The sequence below is a fragment of the Jaculus jaculus genome, chromosome 1 (assembly GCF_020740685.1).
Source record: "Jaculus jaculus isolate mJacJac1 chromosome 1, mJacJac1.mat.Y.cur, whole genome shotgun sequence".
Lineage (NCBI taxonomy): Eukaryota > Metazoa > Chordata > Mammalia > Rodentia > Dipodidae > Jaculus > Jaculus jaculus.
In genome coordinates, this window is record NC_059102.1 from 148,270,017 (window position 1) to 148,292,863 (window position 22,847).

The 22,847-nt window shown below is 54.7% G+C and overlaps 1 protein-coding gene across 1 annotated transcript; it reads left to right on the forward strand.

Moving 5' to 3' along the window:
• The first annotated feature begins 2,602 nt into the window (after window positions 1-2,602).
• Dbh (dopamine beta-hydroxylase) lies at window positions 2,603-22,243 on the forward strand. The gene is made up of 12 exons (XM_004654060.2): window positions 2,603-2,920; window positions 5,381-5,527; window positions 7,923-8,180; window positions 8,893-9,066; window positions 9,655-9,757; window positions 12,955-13,121; window positions 16,487-16,630; window positions 16,941-16,979; window positions 17,308-17,367; window positions 20,288-20,415; window positions 20,979-21,138; window positions 22,124-22,243. Exons 1-12 carry the CDS (start codon window positions 2,603-2,605, stop codon window positions 22,241-22,243), a joined length of 1,818 nt encoding a protein of 605 aa, XP_004654117.2.
• Window positions 22,244-22,847: the final 604 nt, after the last annotated feature.

Sequence of the window (22,847 nt, forward strand, 5' to 3'; positions counted from 1 at the left end):
TCCAGCTTCTATGCCCCAATTCCGATCGCTCCACTGCTGGTTATCAACGCCCACAGTCCCGAAGTCAGCCACAGCCGGCCTCACGTGGCAAAGCCGATGGGGGATTACAGCTCCCGAAGGCCGCCAGCATCAGAGAGCTGCAGGAAAAGCAAGGGGCTTATTAAAACGCTGAAATTGGTTCTAAACGAGGTTAGCCCTCGATGAGCTTGGAGGGAAGCCAGGCACTGAGCGGCAGCAAACAGGGCTTATTTCCTGACACCGTGACAGTGACACTCTGTGTGCCACCCCCAGTCCACCCCCACCCACAGATAAACCAGAGTCAGCAGGGGCGGGGGTGGGGGAGAGAGCAAGAGAGAACAGTAAGCTCCAACGCTGGACCCCACCCCCAGCACCACGAGGAAGTGTGTCCCGCCAGCTCAGCATTTGCGGGCGGCCAGGCAGGTGTCACCTCCGATGAGGGCACAGACCGGGACAGCTGAGTGATGTCTCCTATCCAGGGTCAGATTGCTCCTTTCCAAGATCCATTTATACGAGGAAGGGCACGGTACAGACATCCATGGGCCTGCTTGCTCCCCCTTCCCCGGCCTCTTGATTGTCTCCCAGGTTCCCTTTCCAGTCTGCACGGCCTCTTGACTGCTGTGGGATTTTCTTTTTTCGACCTTGGCCACTGAGGTGACTCCCGTTCCCATGTGGCTGAGAGCACCCTCTCTGAGGTCCCTAGGTGCCGTCTGGCCCTGACCTGCCCCTGATGGCTGTGTGACCCTGGGTGTGCTGTTCTCGTCATTGTATGGCTTTAGCTCCTTGTGTGACAGGCGTGGCTCTGAAGGCCAGCAAAGCAGGCCTGCTTCTGTCTTCTGCAGCTACTGGGACTCAGTACTTCTGAAACCAGCTGAATCATTTGTGTCACATGCGGAGGAAGGCCGGTGGTGCAGCCTGGTTCTCATCTGGAGGAGGTTAAAAATAAGCGTGTGTGCGCGGGGCACTCTCCTGTTTACTAAAGGGTTCACCCACCTCCCTCCTTGAAGGCTCTCTGGAGCTCCAACCAACTGTTGCTCCCTCTCTTTCTGTCTCTCTCTCTCTCTCTCTCTCTCTCTCTCTCTGTTTCCAAGAAAGGAACCAAATCTGCTATGGTCACCCTCTAGCTCCTGCCCAGGATGCCCAAACCTTCCCACTTCTCCAAGGAAGCTTGGTTCCCAGGAGAGCAGAGCAGGATTAACTCAGAGCTCGGAGCATCTCCCAGTGCCTCCCCGGCGCCCCACGTGGCCCGCGGGGGGCTCGCTGAAAGCGAACTGCCACTGAGCTGAGCAGCACCCTACTTCTGCCGCCCGGGCTGGCTCGTCCCCATCTGTATGGAACAATGTGCCTGCTGGTTCACAGGATCTGCCTGTCACAGCTCCCCAGGGGAAGGCTGGGGATGGCTCCAAATGTCCCCTGCACACAAGGACACGGCCCCTTCTGCTTTCTGTGGAACAGAGCTCAAAGCAGAAAGCGTCTCCCTACCCTCAGGCTCAAGCAGGGCTGTGAGAATGTGTTTCTATGGATGGATTCCTCATTCTCCCAAGGAAAGGAGGAGTAAGAGGAAAAGGGAAGGAAGAAGGGAGGGAGAAGAGCCCAGTTAGAGACACATGCTGGTCTAGACAGTGCAGGGGTAAGTGACTTGGGATGGGAAGCAGGAGGGCGAGCAGAATCCTCTGGAGGTGACTGTATATCGGGCTGCTAGACATGAGAGGGACAGGACTGAGAAGCAGGGAGGTTGACATTTCAGCCTAGTAAGGTCTACGCAAAGGACCTGTGGTCAGTGTAGGATGCATAGTGCTGGGGTGAGGGGGCAGCTGGCCTGAGAAGCAAGAGGAGGTCACGGATTGGAGAATTTCCGAGATGGGGAGAAGGCACGCCTGTCCCCCAGCTTTCTCAAAGGCAGTCCCCACGGCCACATGTCCTCCCAATGCTCACCTCTCCATGCACCTCTCTCTCCACCTGTCTGTGCACTGTGGTCCCTTAGCAACTCCCCATGTCAATCTGCACCCCAGTGATGTACCCACTCCTTCTGGAGCAGCCAGGTGCCAGCTGGAGCTGGTAGAGAAACAGAAGAAAAAGTGGGAACAGCAGGCCATGGAGAGAGTGTCTAAACACGGACTATTTGGGGATTATCTTTTATTTTTAACTTGAAGCAGCCCACCCTTCAGTATTGTGGAAATAGCAGCCAGGGGCCCACCACTCACTGTCCCCCAGAAAAGGGCTCCTTGGACCTCAGTAGGCTTGTGTGAGGAAGAGGTGGAAACTGGCAGATGGCCTGCAAGGCTGTCCACAAGGGCCTGGCTGGCAGTGTCCACAGGGCCTGTGGCTGCTTTGGGACAGTGCTTCAGAGCCGCTTCTAATGACATTTGCTGATCAATTTCGATTGGCCTGATGATGTCCATGTGTCATTAGTACCAATTAGGGGATGGGGAAGCACATCCTTTGCCCCGGGGCTTGGGCTGGTGGGAGGGCCACTGGGACAATTGAATTCCCCACCAGACAAATGCAATTAGATACAGCCTAGACCCACCTCCACAGGGCTGGGCATAAATGGCCCGGTGGGTCAGGCAAACTTAGGGCAGCCATGCAGGGCCCCAGCCTCAGCATGCGCGAGGCGGCTTCCATGTACGGCACGGCTGTGGCCATCTTCTTTGTCATCCTGGTGGCCGCACTACAGGGCTCTGTCCCTCCCAAGAGCCCCTTCCCCTACCACATCCCCCTGGACTCCAAGGGAGTCCTGAAACTGTCATGGAACATCAGCTACGTCCAGGAGACTATCCACTTCCAGCTTTCCGTGCGGGACTTCAGGGCCGGGGTGCTCTTCGGGATGTCGGACCGTGGCGAGCTGGAGAACGCTGACCTCGTCGTGCTCTGGACAGATGGGAACAGAGCCTACTTCGCAGTGAGTGCTCTCTCCCGGGCCCACTCGCCAGTCCTCCCCGCCCCTATTTGCAGTGAGTCTTCCCTCCCTGGCCGGGCTTGTTCTCCCATATCCAACCCCCAGCCCTCCACCCCCCATCAGGCCCTTTTCCTGCTCTCTCATCCTCTTTGACCAGTGAGGGAAGCTTGCCTACTGCAGCTGAGCACTTAAGCTCAATCTGATCTGAGCCAGGCCCACGTCCTTGGCTTCAGTGTCGCGGGGTCACCAATGTGAGGATGAAATGGGACGCAGGCGTTTCCTGGGTTCCTTAACTGCGCCCCCAAGTAGCAGACGCAGCCATCCCAAGCACACGGACCACTTGCGCCGCACAGCACCCCCAGTTGCATGAGCACAGAGCGCACCCCTACTCTTGCCAACACTCACCATCACACTGACAGTGCTCTCACACCTGTGGCAGGCCAGGTGGCGGCACACGCCTGGGCACAGGACTCTTCTGTGCTGCACGAGAGGGTGGTGGGAACAGGTGCGAGCACCCCCACCCTCACCCCACAAGCTGGACCCAGGACATCAGGATGCGCTTGGTGCCTCACTTGGCAAGATCTACCCTCCACTCTTGCCTGCAAAGGTGGTAGAGGGAGAAGGTCACCCTAAAAGATGGAAGAGCCTTCTTAGCCCCCCCCCCACAAAATGCAGAGGGTCACTAGAAGAGGGGGAGCTCTTCCCCACAACTCCTAGATCACAGCTCTTTCTTCCTCTGCAGATGGGATTGGCCACCAGAGTCTCTCCGGGAGTGAAACTCAGCTGTCCCCACATACAGGGCCGGGGGCAGAGGGGTTGAGTAGAGAGAGGGAGAGTTCAGATTCTTCCATATCAAGTCAGGAGGTGCTTTCTCCCACCCCGGTCAGTCACCCTCTGAGGCTGGCCTCAAACTTGTGACAATCCTCTCATCCCTTGCTTCCTGAGTGCTGGGATTATCAGCGCGAGCTACTTACTAGGGGTGTTTTATTTACCTGAGCAGGGCCGCCAGCTCCCAGCCTGATGGTGGCTCTCCTCACTGGTTGAGTTCACACGCACCCTGGTTACCAGTTTGAGTCTCTACCCTAGATCCCTACAACCTGGCTCAACAGCCCCTCTACCTGCTTCGCAGTGAGGCTGGAGCCATTTGCCTGAGGCGGGATGAGGTGGAGCAGAGCTGGCCGCACACTGGCTCTGAGATGCAGCTCCCTCTGTGACCTGTGAAGTGAAGGGCACGGTCCTGTTGCATCCTGATGCCCAGGAAGCCCCTTGGTTGACCTTTTCATACCCTATCAGGCTCATTGGTGCAACAAATTCCTCTGACAAATGTCAACGCTGGGGCTCCCCCCTTAGCAAGATGTTCAACTGGTACATTCCACCTTTCCAGAGAAGCACCCCCAGGAGGGTGCCCCCAGGAGCCTCAACAGGCTGCATTCCTCTAGGGAAATTTTTCACAAACTTCGAGGGTTTTCTTTTCCTCAAGGAAATAAAGCAAACACGTTACGGGGGGCCCTGGAGGTAGGACTAAGTAGAAACAAAACACGAAAGCCTTACAGCAGAGGCCCATGGCGCTCCTGAACCCAGAAAGAGTTCGGCTTGCGGGGAATGGCTCCTGAGTGCCCCCCCCCCAACACACACACACATAGCCCATCTGCCCAGGTGAATGGCTGTCCTCTGCAGTGGCCTGGAGCCCTGGCTGGGGAAGATGAGAAGCAGGAGGGGGATGGGTAGTCCAGGTTTTAGGAAACATCCTGGGGGAAACATAGTCATCTCTCCATCCTGGGTCTCCATTTACCCATTCCAGGAAGATTGGGGCTTGGGTGAGGTGAGCGATGCCTAGGGCGCAGTATTTAAGAAGGCTCTCTGTATTATGCAAGTGCAGAATGGGTCCCTGGGAGCGAGGGCCACCTTTAACTGGTTTTCCATTCTCTTTCCATGCTGGACGTTCCCTCCCCAGTGGCAGTAGTACAGGTCTAACCAAGGTCTTCCCAATTCTGGTGTGTGATCCTACTAGACGCCTCATGCATCCTATTAAAGGTACAATATAGGTCCTGTTAGACACATTGGCCTGGCTATCAGCCCCTAAGGGTATCAGGCAAGTGGATCAGGCTGACATTTGACCAGTTCATGGCCACAGAGGAAGAAAGCAGGATTGGGGTTCAACTCTACTGCCTGCAGGCCCAGACGGGCCATAGACAGTGACACAAGGGGCTGGGGATATGGCTCAGAGGAGGAACACTTGCCTTGCATAAACCAGGTCCTGGGTTTGATCCACAGCATTGCAAAAAAGAAAAGGTAAGAAAAGACCAAGAGAGAATCTCTGACAGGGAGTAGGTGGAGAGAAGCTCAGCGCTGAGTGGCTCCACACTGCAGACTTGAGCCCTGCGGGGGAAGAGAAAGCACTCGTCCGCCCCACAGGCATGGGCAGGGGCTCCTTCAAGCTCACACTCCAGATCTTCTCTGCAGGACACCTGGAGTGACCAGAAGGGACAGATACATCTAGACACCCAGCAAGACTACCAGCTGCTACAGGCCCAGGAGACATCAGACAGCCTGTCCCTGCTCTTCAAGAGATCCTTTGCCACCTGTGACCCTAAGGATTACCTCATTGAGGTAGGGGCTCCAGACCAGAAACCAGCGCTGCCTGGACCTTGTCTGCATTGTACGGTGTTGGGCTAAAGGCCCCTCCCTCCCTGGGAAGCCTAAGGTGGGGCTTAGGCCCAGAGAGAAAGCCAAGCAGGGGTGGCCAAGGGGCACTGGGCAATTAGAAGCTGTTTGAAAGCTGCTCTTCTAGCAGCCTCCAAGTTCCCAAGTAAGTTCTTTGGACACACAGTTGATATGGTTCTCCCAGTGTGTGTTGTCCATGGCTCTCTTACCCTGGGACCGGATCTTGCACCTGGGTATTTCTCTCCTGGTCCCATCACCATCATGTGGAATATTCTGAACAGAGCCCAACAGACCTGACTTTCAACTTCAACTTCAGTGTGTTGTCAACCTGCCATGAGGCTCAGGGCAGTCCGCCATTTCCTCCAGACCCCAATTTGCCCATCTAGAAAACAGACACAGGAGCTGTATGATGCCCACCATGGGAGGCCTGTGTACAATTCTTTGTAGTTCATAGCTGCGAAACCTGGGCCTCTTAGCTGTCCCAAGACCCAAGGACAACCGGCCTGTCTTGCCTTCTCAACCTTCTAGAGTGCCTTGACCTTTGTCAAATTTTTTGCATATGTGTATGTGGCATATGCATGAATGTTCTTAGGGTGCGTATGTCACGAGTGTATGTGTGTGTGTGTGTGTGTGTGTGTGTGTGTGGTGCACCTGTGTGTGCATGCATGTGGAGGTCAGAGGTCAACATCAGGTGTCCTCCTTTCCACTTATTTTTTCTCTTTTGAGACAGGATGTCTCACTAAATCTAGAGCTCATGGATTTGGCTAGATGAGCTGACCAACGAGCCTTAGGGATCCCCTGTCTCCTCTTCCCCAGTGCTGGGACCATAGACACGAGCCACTAGCTCCAGCTTCGATGCATGTGGGTGCTGGAGGACCAAACTGAGGCCCTCATGCTCACGCAGCAAGCACGTGACTCACCGAGCCAGCTCCCGTGCTCAATCTCCCGTCATCTTGTGTAATCCTTTCAGGTGGCAGTCGCAGGGGCTGGCAGTTATTTGCCCAGGACTTACCTTATTGCTGTGTGAGCAGAAACGCTGGTGCCATAGAATGCGTCTGCTCTCAGTTCCCAGAGAGGAGCGTCCAGGTCACATAGGCCACACAGGGAGCACGAGGCTCAACTTCTATGGCAAAAGTCAGGCCTGGGAAGCTGGAGTCTGAATAAGTCTGGCTGTTACAGAGCAATCTGTGTTTACCTAGTCTTGGCCCTGGGATGATTTAGGGCAGGAGCAATACTGGCCCGGAGTGTGAGGCTCACTTCAGGATTGGGCAGTGAGGGATGCAGGCTCACACTACGCTGTGAGGCGAGAACCCGGAATTTTAACCCATGCATGAAGACTGGATGGTGGCAAGAGGAACATAACGCTGACCACCTGCTCAGGCCTGTGAAAGATTAATGGACAAATCTAGAATCTAGGAAAACAGACCAGCTTGCTCACTTGCCAGATGAGGAAACCAGAGCCAGAGAGGGATGGACTTATCCGTGAACTGATGATGGCATGCTGGAGACAGAGCAGGCCCCTGGAGAGTGGGTTTCTGAGTCACCTGGCTCCCTACCCTCCTGGCCAGCCCACTTTCCCCATACACGAGGCAAAGACAAATGGAGAACCCATAAGAAGACTGGCATAGACCATGCCAGTGCCCACGTGTGCTCAGCCCTGAGCCTCCTGGCTGGCCCAGAGCTATAAGTTGCCCTATCAGACTATGGGGTTCCCGACAACTCCAAGTTCACTGTCCACCCACTGCAGAAAGTGACCGCAGCCTGCATCCAAGGACACTGGCTTCCTTTCATCCACGACAGCCTATAAGGAAGCCAGACGCGGCCCCGCCTCCATGGGTCTGGCTGGGACCTCCAGTGTGGCGTGGTGTTGACCTACAGGCCTTTCATGCGCATGTCCAGCACTTAGAGCTGGTGACAACTCTGGTGACCTAGATCATTATCATCCTCAAGGAGCCTCCAGCAGGCTTTTCCACTTCCTTAGGTAGAATAACCCCTTAGCCTAGGCCAACCAGAGGAAATGACCTCTATCTGGTCCCAAGCAACCTAGAGGTTAGGGAAGAAAGTGACTGTCACAGCTGGGCCTGGCTCACAGTGGAGCCACAAGTGGGTGGAGGAATGAGTGTGGAGGAAGTGCGTGAGAAAGACATAGTGGACTCGGTGCCTAGTGCACACGGGGTTTCAGGAGGGCCGGTTTAGGGCCAAACAGAGCCTCACATTGTCTCTTTGTGTGCAGGGCTGAGCATTGAGGTGTGTGGCCTTGGCAGGAGCAGGTGGGCAGGGACATGGTCCCTTCCAGTCTGGGCTCTGAGTGGGGGATTGACTGGTTCTGTCTGGGCTGCAGGACGACACCGTCCACTTGGTATATGGGATCCTGGAGGAGCCAGTCCAATCACTGGAGGCCATCAATACCTCAGGCCTGCAGACGGGTCTACAGCTCGTGCAGCTTCTGAAGACGGAAGTCCCTACACCGGCCATGCCTGAAGATGTGCAGAAAATGGATCTCAAGGCCCCAGAAGTCACCATTCCTGGCGAGGAGACCACATACTGGTGCCATGTCATAGAGCTGTCCCAGAGCTTTTCTCGGCATCACATCATCATGGTATGTGGGGGTCTGGGCCACTCTGCCTTGTTCTTGTTCCTACCGTTCTGGGGTCCTCTGAATCACATGTCCCTTCCTGTTTGAACTTGAGGTGCCAGCCTGGCCTCATACATCAGCAGCAGCAAGTATGTGCTTCCCTGTAACTCCCCCGCCCCCAGCCCCACCGCGCTCTTCCGGTTTCTCTGTGACAGGTCTTGGTTTCTACCTTTACCCTGGGGATCGGAACTGTTGTCTGTCGATTTGTCTGGCCGCCTCCCTTCATGAAAAAGCAGCTCAAATTAATTGCTTTGAAGCTGTGACTAGGAACAATATCATAATGGTACCCAGGACTGGAGCTTCCCCTATGCCAGTAAAGAAAGTATAGCCAAGAGGAACACAGGATGTATGTACCAGGGGATGACCTGGTCACGTAGCTGTGCTCAGGGCCCAGGCTTCAACCTGGAGGTCATCATGCCTCCCAGTGGAGCTGCAGGGGTTCCGTGTCCTCGCTTAGAAGTTACGTTACACACGCGAGGTCTTCCTGTCTCCACCTTATCTGGGATGGTCACTTTCTTTCTCAGAGCTCTGTGTGGATTCTAGAACATGTTTCCTGGCTCTGGATTGGCAGCTCTGCAACATCTGAACAGATGGGGGTCCAGCCATCACCCTCGGTAGAGTGGGTGGGTTAGGTGGGTACCAGCCTCCCAGCTCAGGGTGATCTGTTCCTCTACAGTATGAGGCCATTGTCACTGAGGGCAATGAAGCCCTGGTGCACCACATGGAGGTCTTCCAATGTACTGCTGAGCTGGACAACCCTGACTTCAGTGGACCCTGTGACTCCAAGATGAAGCCTGACCGCCTCAACTACTGCCGCCACGTGCTGGCTGCCTGGGCCCTGGGCGCCAAGGTGCCTGCATCTCGTGTCCCAGGCCTCCTCTGACATCCTCAGAGCTAACTCCTTACACCTGATCCCCCAAGACCACCACCTAAAAAGCCCTAAGAGGAAGATGGCCAGGGGACTCGTGAAGCTACCAGCAATGGTTCCTTAACAGCCCCTAGGGCCTGGTGGGCTCCTTCCAGCCTTTGCCATTATCTATGAAAGTGCACATGACCACAAGTGTGTGTTCCACATGCGTACTGATGTCACTTCAGGAGTCTAGGTTCTGTGCACAGAATGGCCTGGGGTAGCTGCCTGTGTGGCCAGGACGAGCTGTCCAAAGTCTTAGCTTGAGGTTTCATCAGCATTTCCCCAGGCCAGAGGATGGTGAGCATGGGGCTGGAGGGCCAAGAGAAAGGCTCAGCCTGGGCCCCACACGATCCTGATAGGACTGTACTAGTAGAACCTTCCTTGTGAGATGGCAAGGGCCGCTCTGCCCCAAAACAGCCCCCTTCTAATCCAGCCACCCACCACCACCCAGCACTCAGTTCCCAGCAGTAAGGCAAGCTTATCTCAGGCCCCCGAGGGTCCCTTGTCTGACAGTCCTGTCCCCCACAGCCTTTTTACTACCCAGAGGAAGCTGGCATCGCCTTTGGGGGTCCAGGGTTCTCCCGGTATCTCCGCCTGGAAATTCATTACCACAACCCTTTGAAGATTCAAGGTAAGAGCGCAGGGAAGTGTGTCTCGGGGCCCTGTGTCTTCCTTCTAGATGCCCTCAGTGTAGCCTGTCCAGACAGGAAATGGGGCCTGCTGGGTTCAAGGAGTGGCACCCACCCCAAAGCCTCAGCTTTCATGTGCGACACCCCACCGTCCGCAACCCTGGTCTCCCTTGTGCCCCACACTCGCTTCCCACCTTCTCTGACGGCAGGTCCCAGGCAGACCCCCTAGGGACTTACTGCTCACCAATCACACCCAGATGGCAAGGAGTCCCCCAATCCCTCAGAGACAAGGCTTGGTAGAGGTTTTCTGTGTCCCCACCATGCAGATGATGAAGGCACCAGTGCCCAGAGATGAAAGGACCTCATGGGGGTCCCAGAGCGAATAGGGACTCAGAGCTAGGAGGCCTGGCTCTGGCCCATCTCAGCCATGTAGCCTCGTGATGGCTGAGTGTGTACTGAACCTGGAGACGGCCTGTCCTGCTAAGGAGTCCCTGAGACGTCAGGTCAGCGTCACTGCAGCTCCGCCCTGTCACTGCACAGTGCCAGCCAGACAGGAGGCCAGTTTAAGGGTACGCTAATTCAGAGTTCAAGGACAGTGGAGAGAAGACAAGTGGGCCCTATGTACCATTTTTTTTTTCCCTCAGAGTCTAAGTCCCGTGAAGCTGCTCAGCCGTATCCCTGATCACCCCTCCCTGACTGGGGACCTGTCAGCACCCCTGAGCCTTGGTTCTGTCCTCTAAGGATAGGCTGGGCTGAGACAGGGCATCAGGCAGGTGGCAGAGTGACAAGCCATTCCAGAGCCGGCAGACATCCTGTCTGACAGGCTGATCAGTGAGAGGCACTGCCCCAGGCTGTCCTCGGGGAAGGGCAGGGCACTGGGTCCACTGTGACATATCTGTCTGCGGCACTGCATGTGAGAATGCACATGGGAGTTTCTATTTATGTGTGTGTGCTAGGGGTGGGACAGAGATGTTCCCTAGAGCTGCCTTATTGCCATCAGCAGTCTGAGCAGTGTCCAGACTGAGATTCTATGCCTGCTCCACGGGCCAGTGCTGGAAATGATTAATGGGGTTTGTCCTGGACCCTAGAGACGAGGCTTAGTGCGGTGCTACTGAGCACTTCAACACTCAGTGAAGAAAGGTTACTCAAACCATGGCGATCTCTGTTCCCAAAGTCCTCATTCCTGGCCATGGGGTGGGCAGGAATGAGGTCACTCAATCCTCAGGTCACTGCAACAGACCTTAGGCCCTGAAGACAGAGGATTTTGCCCATGCTTACCTCTCCACGAGCTGGTGGCGCTGAACCCGTTTCTTTCTCCAGCCCGTGTCTTAGCACCGTGCTCAGACGGCAGCCCACATTGTGCAGTTAGCTATGGACTGCCCAGGGCAGGACCATGCCTGCCTGTCCCTTCCTCACCGCCCTGTCTGTCACAGAGCCTGGGAAAGTCAAGTGAGCCTTTCCTTCAATAGATGCCTGTTGAGGACCTGCAGGGCCTGAGCCATTAGTTTAGGTTCAGAGGGGAACCCAGAGGGAGCAAGACACAACCATGCCACACAGACTTCTGAAAGAGAGATAAGACACAGGCATATGTGTGTACATGAGCGTGCACGTGTGTGTGTGCACACGAGGGAGGAGCAAGGCTGAGTAAGAGGACTAGGGTGTCCATCTGATGTGGGTGGCGTTTAATATGGACCTTGGTGTTTTCATCCTCCAGCATCGATGTTAGCGGGCTGTTGTGAGGGGCATGGCTGGAGAGTGGCTGCATCGATTCCAACTGACCCAACATCCCAAACACAAGGAAGTTGTCAGGTGCTGGAGTTCAGAGACAGGGGACCTTATGCACGTGGAGGGAGGCTACAATGTAAGGGGCGTGGACGGGGAGCAGAGGGGGCAGTAAGAAGAGCTGGATCACCTTGCACCTGAGTGGTGACAATCAGACTGGGTCGTAGAGATAGGATTGCCAATCAACACTGTCAAAGGCTAAATATGTCAGCCAGGCGTGGTGGCGCACGCCTTTAATCCCACCACTTAGAAGGCAGAGGTAGGAGGAGCACTGTGAGTTCGAGGCCACCCTAAGACTCCATAGTGAATTCCAGGTCAGCCTGGGCTACAGTGAGACCTTGCCTTGAAAAACCAAAAAAAAAAAAAAAAAAAGACTAAATATGTCTTCTCTCTTACACATTCTTGTCCACCAAATGTGACCTCTTCCTCCCTCCCCATCCTTCTCTCACTCCTTGCTTGCTTCCTTTTCTCCCTTTCCTCCTCTCTGTTTCTGAATAACACTTAAGAGTCATGTATGCAAGCAAGAGACAGAAATGGCTGCCTAGATCAGGGCCATTGTGAGGTGGGGAGATTCTCCCACACCGATGCTCTCACTTGGATATGGACACGGGCTATGCTCATCTAATGCCTCCAATGGCTTTCTTCCCGGTTGCATAAGCAATGCTTCTGCTACCAGAATTATCTACAGTGTGCACGGGAAGGCGTGAAGAGGCTCAGGCATTAGCATGATAGGGGATTTATTGGTCATTTAAAAGCTGAAAGCAAATGGATTTTCAAAAACTCCTTAAGCGTCAGGGAAGTCTGTCTTCCTGATGATCTGCTCGTATTCATGGATTCTGTGCCAAATATAAGGATGCTCCTGTCACTTCGTGAATCTAAGACAGGCTGCTTTTCTATAAATATCAAAATTCCACAGTTATCTCATTATTTATTCCCCATCAGAATTAACCAATTATTTCTCATTTGCTTCTGATGTCATCAGTCCAGAGATACAAGGGCTGTTTGAGTTTGATGTTGGTGGAAGGGACCTGGGGAAGGAGGGAAGACAGAGCCAGAGAAGATGTCCTTGGCTTCAAGAGATGGCCAGAGACTCCAGCAGTGTTCTGCACCTGACCCGACCCTGCTAGCCCTGGGTTCAAGGTCCAGCTCAGCTGCTTCCCAGGCCTGCAGTCTCGGGCATTCAGGGTCCAGCCCCAGTATCCCTATCTGTAAATGGGAACAATGGTTGTCACTATCCAAAACTTCCGTGGATGTGAGCAGTAACCTATGAACAGCTCCCAGCACCAGGGAAGACACTAGCCAGACCCTGTCCCACCCCCCCACTCTCTCCTTGTCCCTTCCATTAGAACGGCTGTCCAGGCACGCTGTCACCGAAGGGTATGGTGGGGTTCTTGGCTCACTGTGTGCCCCTTCCTAGGCCGTCAGGACTCCTCAGGCATCCGCCTGTACTACACGGCCACCCTGCGGCGCTTTGACGCGGGCATCATGGAGCTGGGTCTCGTGTACACACCCGTGATGGCCATTCCCCCACGGGAGACCGCCTTTGTCCTGACGGGCTACTGTACGGACAAGTGCACCCAGCTGGTGAGTGGGTCAGGCCACACCACCCCCATTGCAGGCACCGGCTGGGAAGGGTGGCGGGGGGGCCTTGGTCCCTTGACCTGGAATCAAGACTATCGGTACTTCCCCACCTCCTCCCCCAGCAGCAGCTAGCCCACGTCTGCACCTCCATATGTTGCATTTAAACTGCAGTTTCAGTATGGGAGTACCACATGCATGCGTTCGTAATGCGGTTAAGGATGAAATGCTCCCCACCCACCCGGGGATACCCCTCCCTGGCCCCTTTGACCTCCCAGGCTTTCCTCCTTTACATTTCCACATAGCCTTAGAGGCCATCAAAAGATACAGGTTTTTTTACATGAGTTTTTTCTTTATTTTTATTTATTTATTTGAGAGTGACAGAGAAAGAAGAAGAAGAAGAGAGAAAGAGAGAAAGAGAGAAAGAAAGAAAGAAAGAAAGAAAGAAAGAAAGAAAGAAAGAAAGAAAGAAAGAAAAAAGAAAGAAGGAAAGAGCGAGCAGGCACGCCAGGGCTTCCAGCCACTGCAAACGAACTCCAGACGCGTGTGCCCCCTTGTGCATCTGGTTAATGTGGGTCCCGGGGAATCGAGCCTCGAACTGGGGTCCTTAGGCTTCACAGGCAAGCGCTTAACCGCTAAACATCTCTCCAGCCCTGTTTTTTTTTTTTATACATGGATGTGTACATGTTCGTGTGTGTGCTTGTGCATGTGGGGGCGGGGGGCAAAGGGTAACTTTGGTTGTTGTTCTTCAAGAACACCATCTCACCAGCCGTGGTGGTGCATGTCTTTAACCCCAGCACTCGGGAGGCAGAGGTAGGAGGATCACTGTGAGTTCGAGGCCACCCTGAGACTACATAGTGAATTCCAGGTCAGCTCGGACCAGAGTGAGACCCTGCCTCATAAAGCCAAAAAAATGAGCACCATCTCTCCTCCTCTGTACAGGGCCAGGTCTCTCCAACCTGCCCCAGGAGCCTCCTACCTCCATCTCCCAAATGCTATGCTTACAGGCATGTGCCACCATGTGCAGCACTTCTACGTAGGGAGTGGGGACCAAACTCAGGTCTTCATTTTTGTTAAGACAAGCACTTTACCCACTGAGCTATCTCCCCAGCCCTTGCTCTGTGTTTTCAAACGACGTTTTCATATAGCACTTGCCTTTGAAAGACTGGAGAACATCCGACGATATGGGGTTCCACTATGTACTTAACCAGGCAGGTTTCGGGGAGGCACCCAGTGTCCTTGAGGTTGTTTGAGTTCAGGGCACAGCCACAGGGCAGAGAAGATGGGGACCTCAGCTTCCAGAGTGAGTGGGCAGCGACCCCTGACTTGTGCCCATGGTACTCCACTGGCCTCAGCTGGCCCCCACTTTGGTTTCACTCCTTGTCTGTTGTCCTGGCTGGACCCACTTCTCACCTGGCAAGAATCTGCAGCAGCTCCTGTGTGGGGAACACCTTGCCAAGGAGATGGAGAAGGCCAGAGTCACTAGCTGAGCACCAGAGTGGACGTCCCCAGAAATCTTGCAAAGCCTTTGCCAGAGGGTCTGTCCATGGCTTCTTCCCACTCGAGAACGGACTTCATGACCTCTGTGTTGTGGACACTTGTGACGTTTCTCCGTGGTTTGGGAGAAGAGCATCTGAGTACTGCTCAGTGTGCGTGGAGCTACAGGCTCTCCTTTCCGCCCTTGATCCCCCCCCAACCCCCGCCATCTATATCCTGTGAACATCTGTCTTTGCGCCTTGCTCAGGTCTTCCGGTGCAATTTACTCCTACTTTCTAGAAACCTTTCTGATATCAGGTTGTGACTTCATATTCTCTCCTGGGCTGCCTCTGCTTTCCACATGATCTTCCAGGGCAGTGTGGACACACCCCTTTTACAGACAAGGAGCCTGATGCCTGCCTAGCTCCCAGTGGCAGCAGCGTAGACAGTGAGAACGCAGACCCAAAGATGTGCCCATAGCAGCAAGCTGCTTTGCAATGTGGTCCACAGTTGATCTGCCTTCTCAAGAGAATCCACAGAGTAGGTTTTGTCCGAGGGTAACCTTCTCACCTGAGTAGCCAGTCTTTCAGGCATTAGCTGGGCTGAGAGTCCTGAGGAGACAGACCGATCCTTGTCTGTTCCTATAGTCAATCAGCAACCTTCACCTGAGGCTGGTGTGAGGACCTGAGTTCAGATCCCAGAACCCATGTAAGATGCAAGGCAGGACAGGGCAGCTCACCTGTAATCCCAATGCTCTGGAAGCAGAGGCAGGGTGATTCCCCTAGACAAACTGGCAATCTACAATCTAGGCTAGCAGAATTGGTGAGCTCTGGGTTCAAGTGAGATACCCTGCGTCAGCAAATAAAGTGCAGAGCAGTGGAGGAAGACACTTGATGCCAACCTCTGGCCTTCACACGCACCCACAAACAGATGTGTGCCAAGCATGTGCACGCAGAGCACACACTGCCCCTTCCCCCACCAAAAACAAACCAAAAGGCTACTTAGAAAAGTGTGCTGTCTGGGACCTTTATCCCCAGAACACCATATTCCTCCCCTCCACATGTCACATGCCAGTGGAGTGGCCAGTGTCCAGCCTCTGAGTTATTGTGGGGCCAGAAGCCCGCTCATTAGCAAGGGTCCTGGCCCAGCATAAAGACTGCCACAGATGTGACCGCAAGGACTCCCAGTATCAATGACAGCAAGTATCAAGAGTGATGAGGGCAGGGACGGGATCTGGAGAGAACGAAACAGAAGATGCAGAGGTATACGTAGGTGAGTTGTACAGAGTTCAGCAGCCAAGGCGGGGCATCCCTGCCAGCCACCAGCCCCGGAACCTCCCTGGAAGCATCAAGGGAATAGAGGGGAGATTGGCAGGGTGACAGGGAGTTGACAGAGACATGGTATGCATTGCATCTCAGGAAACCAGGATCACTGTCACCTCAGAGAGAAGAACACAGCCTCGGGCAGATGACGCAGGTTGTTACGCAGGGCACTTGGGGCTTGGCCCAGGCACACGGTGGGCACTGCAGAGCTCTCGGAAGCCCACCAGGCACCAGCCTCAGAGGTCTGCTGGCAGAGGAAAGGGAGAACTCAGCCTTCAGGGTCCCAGGGGACACGCAAGGATAGAGGAGTCATCTGCCCTGAATGGGCCCCCAGTCAGGCTTCCGGATAGAGCTGTTACTTTGAGAGTCCTGGGCTGGGGCCGCCACCACCACTCAGACAGGTCACTCTCTCTGCGACGTACATGATGAGGATCAGAGAGAAACATCTAGAACAAAAAAAAGAAAAGAAAGAAAACAAATGTCCTGGGAAGCCAAGGAACTTTGTCTGCATTCTTGACCAATGTCAGGTCCCTGTGGGGTCAGGCCTGAATCCGTTCCCCCTGCTTCCCCCAGGCCCTGCCACCCCATGGGATTCACATCTTCGCCTCTCAGCTCCACACCCACCTGACTGGGAGGAAGGTCGTCACCGTGCTGGCCCGGGATGGTCAAGAGAGGAAGATTGTGAACAGGGACAATCACTACAGCCCCCACTTCCAGGTGAGGACCTGCCACCCCCACACTGCCACACCTTCCCTCTCCAGTGGCATCCGGAACACCCCTGCTGAGGCCTAGATCTCCAGTCCTCTCCCATGGTGCTGGATTACGGGGACCACTTCTACCGGTGGGCCCTAGCCAGTCATTACCTGGGTGACATTTTGCTCTGATTGGTCTCCTCCCGGCATGAGTCCACACCTAGCCATCCCTGACTCCAGAAGAGCAGCTGGGGTACAGAGCTGATGCTCCCGGGGAAAGAATGAGGACAAGGCTCAGGTCCCATGGATCTCTGATGTCTCCTCTCTTTCCCCAGGAGATTCGCATGTTGAAGAAGATTGTGTCCGTCCACCCGGTGAGTACCCCACCCAGTAAGGATGGGGAGTCTGAGGCCTCAGTCAAACCCTAACCCATAGAGAATCAAAAGAGAGATGGGGTGCTGGGGTATGGTCCCTCTCATCCAGAACTTGAGCCATGGCATGGTCAGTCAGTGCACACAGCCGCTGATGGGTCACACCCGGGGGGGACACTCAGACTGTGACTCTTGTTGGAAGGGGGCACTGCCAGGCTCCTCATTAGTGGGTGCTGACCCCACGTCATACACAGGTGGATGGCCTGAGTGTACTCACCTGTCAGCTCCGGGTGGGAAGGTGCTGACGTGTATCTGCCTGTTTACTCCCCAGGGAGACGTGCTCATCACTTCCTGCACGTACAATACAGATGACAGGGAGGTGGCCACAGTGGTGAGTCTCTCCCTGGTTTGTCCCGCTGCCTGCCCCGGGGAGTAGATGAGCCTACATCTTATTGAGGAGCTCTAACGTATTCCTGAAGCTGAGGCTGAGCTCTTCGGTGGGCAGCCCGTTCCCTCCGGCATTCCCCAAATCAACCAGCCACTCTCTCTCTCAGAGTGTGGTTCGTGAACCTGTGGCCTCACAGCCCCTGGGAGCTTATTACAATGGGCAACACACTCAGAACTCACACTGACTCCACTAAGTCAGACATGTGGAAAAGACACAGGCAAACTGGCTGCACACACTCCCAGCCCGAGAGCCACTACAGCGATGGCACCTGTATGCCCAGCACTAGACTGGCATGGGGAGGAGTCAGGAGCTCCCAGAGCCCAAAGCCCATATGGGGAGACAGACCTACTCATCTGCTACCGGCAATAAGCAAAGTACTGGTAAAAGTTAAAAAGCAGCCAGGCAGCCAGGGCGCAGGGGCCACAGTAGCCTTGCTGGAGAAGTAGCATCAACTACAAGTGACAGGAAGGGGAGGGGAGGAGAGGAAGAGGCGGGGAGAAGCAAAGGATCTGACTGGGAGCACTGTGCTGCAAGGCCCAGAGGATAAAGCCCATTCTTGGGGTGGGGAGGTGTTCAGCCTAGAACAGTGTAAGCATGGAGAGGGCCAGGTGGGGGCATGGCCAGCTGCTCTGGAGATGTGATAGAGCCCTGTTTGGGCCAGACTGTGGACAGTCCAAGGAGGAGGAGCACCCAGTCAGAAGACCATCCTCAAGGGGAGTGTGCAGGTAGCAGAAAGAGAGCATGATGGGTAGTATGTTATCCAGCGAGGGCACGTTGGACATGGAGAGGGCTGTTCTCCATGATCATCCTGGACCACCATCACCCAGCTATTGATCCTGCCCTTGCAAGGAGAGGGGAGAGAGAAAGTAAGAGAGTATGTCAGGTCCTCTTGCCTCCATAAACTCCAGATGCATGCGCCCCTTTGTGCATCTGACTTTACGTGGCTTCTGGGGAATTGAACTGAGGTCAGCAGTCTTTGCAATCAAGTGTCTTTAATCACCAAGCCATCTCCCCAGACCCTGATAATCTTGTATTTATTTAATTAACTTATTTATTTGTGAGCAGAGGTAGAGAGAAAAGAGAAAACTGGGTGTGTGAGGGCTTCTAGCCACTGCAAACCTTGTGTATCTGGTTTATGTGGGTACTGGGAACTCAAACCTGGATATTTAGGCTTCCCAGGCAAGCACCTTAACCTCTGAGCCATCTCTCCAGCCCCCTGATCTTTTTTTTTTTTTTTTCATTTTTATTTATTTATTTGAGAGTGACAGAGAGAGAAAGAGGCAGAGAGAGAGAGAGAGAGAGAGAGAATGGGCACGCCAGGGCTTCCAGCCACTGCAAACAAACTCCAGACGCGTGCGCCCCCTTGTGCATCTGGCTAACATGGGTCCTGGAGAATCGAGCCTCGAACCAGGGTCCTTAGGCATTACAGGCAAGCGCTTAACCGCTAAGCCATCTCTCCAGCCCTGTAATTTTTAATTTATCATTATTATTATTAAGTAGAAACTTTGAATGGACACATCATACGTTGGTACCATCATTTCCCTCCACCCTGTCCCCACTGCACTGAGGGCCCTCCTTAGTAGGATTGCTGGTATTCACCATGGAGTGGCAGGTTATGAGTTGTGAGAGCAGCAGCCAGTCATTTCTGGGGAAGGATCTGCTGATTTATTGATCACTGAAGCAGCTTGTGATTAACTATAGACCATGAGGTTTTGAGTGGATCACATCTGGAGCTCTGTCCTACCCTGGCACCCCCATGACCCTGGAACTGTGGTCTTGATCACAGCTGTGGACCTTTTCATCTTTTGTTTTTTTTTCAAGGTAGGGTCTCACTCTGGTCCAGGCTGACCTGGAATTCACTCTGTAGTCTCATGGTGGCCTCGAACTCTTGGTAATCCTCCTACTTCTGCCTACCGAGTGCTGGGATTAAAGGCTTGAGCCACCATATCCGGCCTCTCTTTTTTTTTTTTTTTTTTTTTGAGGTAGGGTCTCACTCTGGTCCAGGCTGACCTGGAATTAACTCTGTAGTCTCAGGGTGGCCTTGAACTCACAGCGATCCTCCTACCTCTGCCTCCCGAGTGCTGGGATTAAAGGCGTGTGCCACCATGCCCGGCTTTTTTTTTTTTTTTAATGAGAGCGAGCAAGAAAGAGAATGTGAGACAGAGAGAGAGTGTGCAAATTGGTGCACGAGGGCCTGCAGCCACTGCAATCGAGCTCCAGATACGTGTACCATTTTGTGCACTTGCGTCACCTTGTGTATCTGGCTTATGTAGGATCTGGAGAGTCGAACATGTGTCCTTAGACTTCGCAGGCAAGCACCCTAACCACTGAGCCATCTCTCCGGCCCCTCTTCCACGTCTGTCAGTGCTGGCTCATCATATCTGAGAGGGGGAAGTCAGTGGTGGGGACTTCGCCAGTTCTGTCCCCCCCTAACCATGGCTGAATGGCCTGGGGAGCAGAGGTTGTTGTGACAACCTCTAGGCACTGACTCTGCTGTCATCCTGAGGCGACGGGTGCCAGTGAGCGTTTGCATTATGAAGGGAGGTCAGCTCCCACTGAAGACCACAGGGACCACTCCCAGCCACCACAGGCTTGCCATTGCTGTGCCCCTGAAACAAGAACAGCACTGTCCCCTCACTGACACTGTTTCTGCTTTCTTAACAACACACCGCCTGCTGAGCGGAGCCCTTGCCGGTAGGGGTCTTGCTTCCAGCTCCATCATGGGGGGCTTGCAGCTCTACCTGGCTGTGCTGTAAGCAGATGAACACACTGGAAAACAACTAGACGTGGGAACTCCGCTGGGTGATAGCACCCAGGAGTGATGGGCTCGGGGCCGATGAGGGGGTCTTCTTCCGCCTTGCAGGGGGGCTTTGGAATCCACGAAGAAATGTGTGTCAACTACGTGCACTATTACCCCAAGACCGACCTGGAGCTCTGCAAGAGCGCTGTGGACCCCGGCTTCCTGCAGAAATATTTTCACCTGGTGAACAGGTGAGGCGCTGACCTATGTTCCGTCCCAGGCGACCCAGCATGCACTCGGAGAGGAGTCGGGGTGGCCAAACAAGAGGAACTCCAGGCTAACTTCCTGAAGTAAGGCTAGCGCGCATGCCCTCAGACTTCCACGGCCTTGGAGGAGGCCGGCAGGCATCACTAATCAATCTCATCACCACTCAGATCCAGAGCCACCGTTATCCACGATCCAAGGTGACAAAAGATAGCAGACAGGTCCAGGACAGCTTCTCAGGAAGTGGATGGAGGAGGCCGGGCCGGGGAGGTGACATGAGGGTGACTTCTAGGAGAGCCTAGCTGTGCTCTCTCTGTGCCACACTTTTTTGTTGTTGTTTGTTTTCGTTTTTGTTGTTGTTGTTTGTTTTTATGAGGCAGGGTCTCACTCTAGCTCAGGCTGACCTGGAATTCACTATGGAGTCTCAGGCTGGCCTGGAACTCACAGCGATCCTCCTGCCTCTGCCTCCCGAGTGCTGGGATTAAAGGCATGCGCCACCACGCCCGTCTTCTGTGCCAGTTCTAAAGTGAGCCCCGACCTCTCCCTCCAGGTTCAACAGCGAGGAGGTCTGCACCTGCCCTCAGGCCTCCGTCCCGGAGCAGTTCACCTCCGTGCCCTGGAACTCTTTCAGTCGCGAAACGCTCAAGGCTCTCTACAACTATGCGCCTATCTCCATGCATTGCAACAAGTCCTCAGCCGTCCGCTTCCAGGTAGGTATGCAGGGGGGGTCTGTGCGGAGGGCTCAGTGCATGTGGGCTAGTCTGCTCTCAGGACCCACTTGCCTCTTTCTACAACAGCAAGCCCTGCTGCTACCTGGTACCAAGGAGGACCCCAGGTGGGTCAACAACAAGGTAGAAGCAAAGATTGACACCCAGGGTTGTCATCTGACACACACGCGCGCGCGCGCGCACACACACACACACACACACACACGCATGCAGAAGCACTCACACAAGACAGTTGGTGAAAACAAGCAGATGGTGGCATACGAGCCAGCCAGACAGACAGACTGCAGGGGGACAGGCAAGGAGGCCATCACCTCTCCTGGCCACAATTCAATAGGGGGACTGATCTTGGCCCTGTCTGAATGGCGGTGTGAGCAGGCGCCAGCAACCTCCCCGGAACCTAAAAATAAAGTTCTAGGCAGGGGAGGCAAGCAACCAACAGTCTGTAAAGGCCTGCTGGCTTCTCCCTCCTTATCTGAGGCCTGCTGGGATTCAAAGGCACCTAATTTATTCCCCAGCCAGGCAAGCCAGCCAGCCAGCCGGCAGTGCCAGCCCAGGGAGTGATCGGCAGACCTGGGCCCGCTGAGTTAGGCAGGGGAGGCAGGCACTGCAGCCAGGGAAACGGGAGCAGACCTTCCTTGGCAGTATTTTTTTTTGGGGGGGGGGTTAATGGCTAAGTCACACACCCAATACCAAGGGAAGAAAAGAGTGGCTCGTCTCAGAGCAGCTTGGGGTACTGTCAGATGTGGAGAGTGGAGGAGTGGGCTAGAGAGGTCTGGCTGGCTCTCCCCGGGCGGCTACAAGAAGAGGTATGGACCCCTAGGAGTGGCTTGGAAAATGGGAGGAGTTCAGTTTGAGTCAAGGTGAGTTTAAGGGCAAGAACTCAAGAGGCTGTTACAGTGACCAGCGAGGCGGCACCCCGCCTTTAATCTCCCCAGCCTCAGTTGACCCAGTGGTCCCTTCTTTGCAGGGTGAGTGGGATCTGCAGCCCCTGCCCAAGATCATCTCCACACTGAAAGAGCCCACCCCGAACTGCCCAGCTCATCGGGCTCCGGGTCCCGCTGGCCCCACCGTGGTTAACATCGGCTGAGACAAAGCCGCAGAGGGGGTTGGCCTCTGCCCCTTCCCCCCACCGCCCGTCCCTTCGGGGTCACGTTGACTCTGTGCACGCCTATGCAAAGACCCCCAGGCAACAACGTGCTCTGTGCCCAGGAGGCAGGAACAGGACCAAACCCCTCCTGAGGCCACGGTGCCCCTGAAACCCTGCATGGCTGAGACTGACCCCAAGAGGTCTCCCTGGACAGGGCAGACCATGACCTTGTGCACCCGCCATTGCCCCAGTGTAAGGATACCTCACGGTGGGAACCCAGGGTCCAGTGCTGCAGACCCCACCCCTAGCTCCCAGGATGGGCACGCCAGGCTGGGTACAGACTGCTTGAGTCATGCGGTCCCCACCCTGTTGGTCCTCCACAGTGGCTCATGTTGGCGTGCGTGGTGACAGAATGCTACTTAAACACCTCCTTGCACAGTGGCTCGTGTTTCCCCGTGGGCGGCTTCCCCGCGATGAGGCAGGACAAGTCATTTAGCTCGTTAGAAGCTCGAGGGGAGGAAATCACTCCACGGCACAGTAAATAGACATTTGCGCCCACCTAAAGGGAAACCCCCAACAAGTAGCTCCTTAAAGAGAGCCAAGA

Bases quoted from the DNA above. Each gene is read 5' to 3' on its own strand.
- Dbh (XM_004654060.2), top strand. From the start codon at position 2,603: ATGCAGGGCCCCAGCCTCAGCATGCGCGAGGCGGCTTCCATGTACGGC. The intron at 13,122-16,486 runs GTGAGTGGGTCA...TGCTTCCCCCAG, and splicing joins CGGACAAGTGCACCCAGCTG to GCCCTGCCACCCCATGGGAT. The intron at 16,631-16,940 runs GTGAGGACCTGC...CTCTTTCCCCAG, and splicing joins ACTACAGCCCCCACTTCCAG to GAGATTCGCATGTTGAAGAA.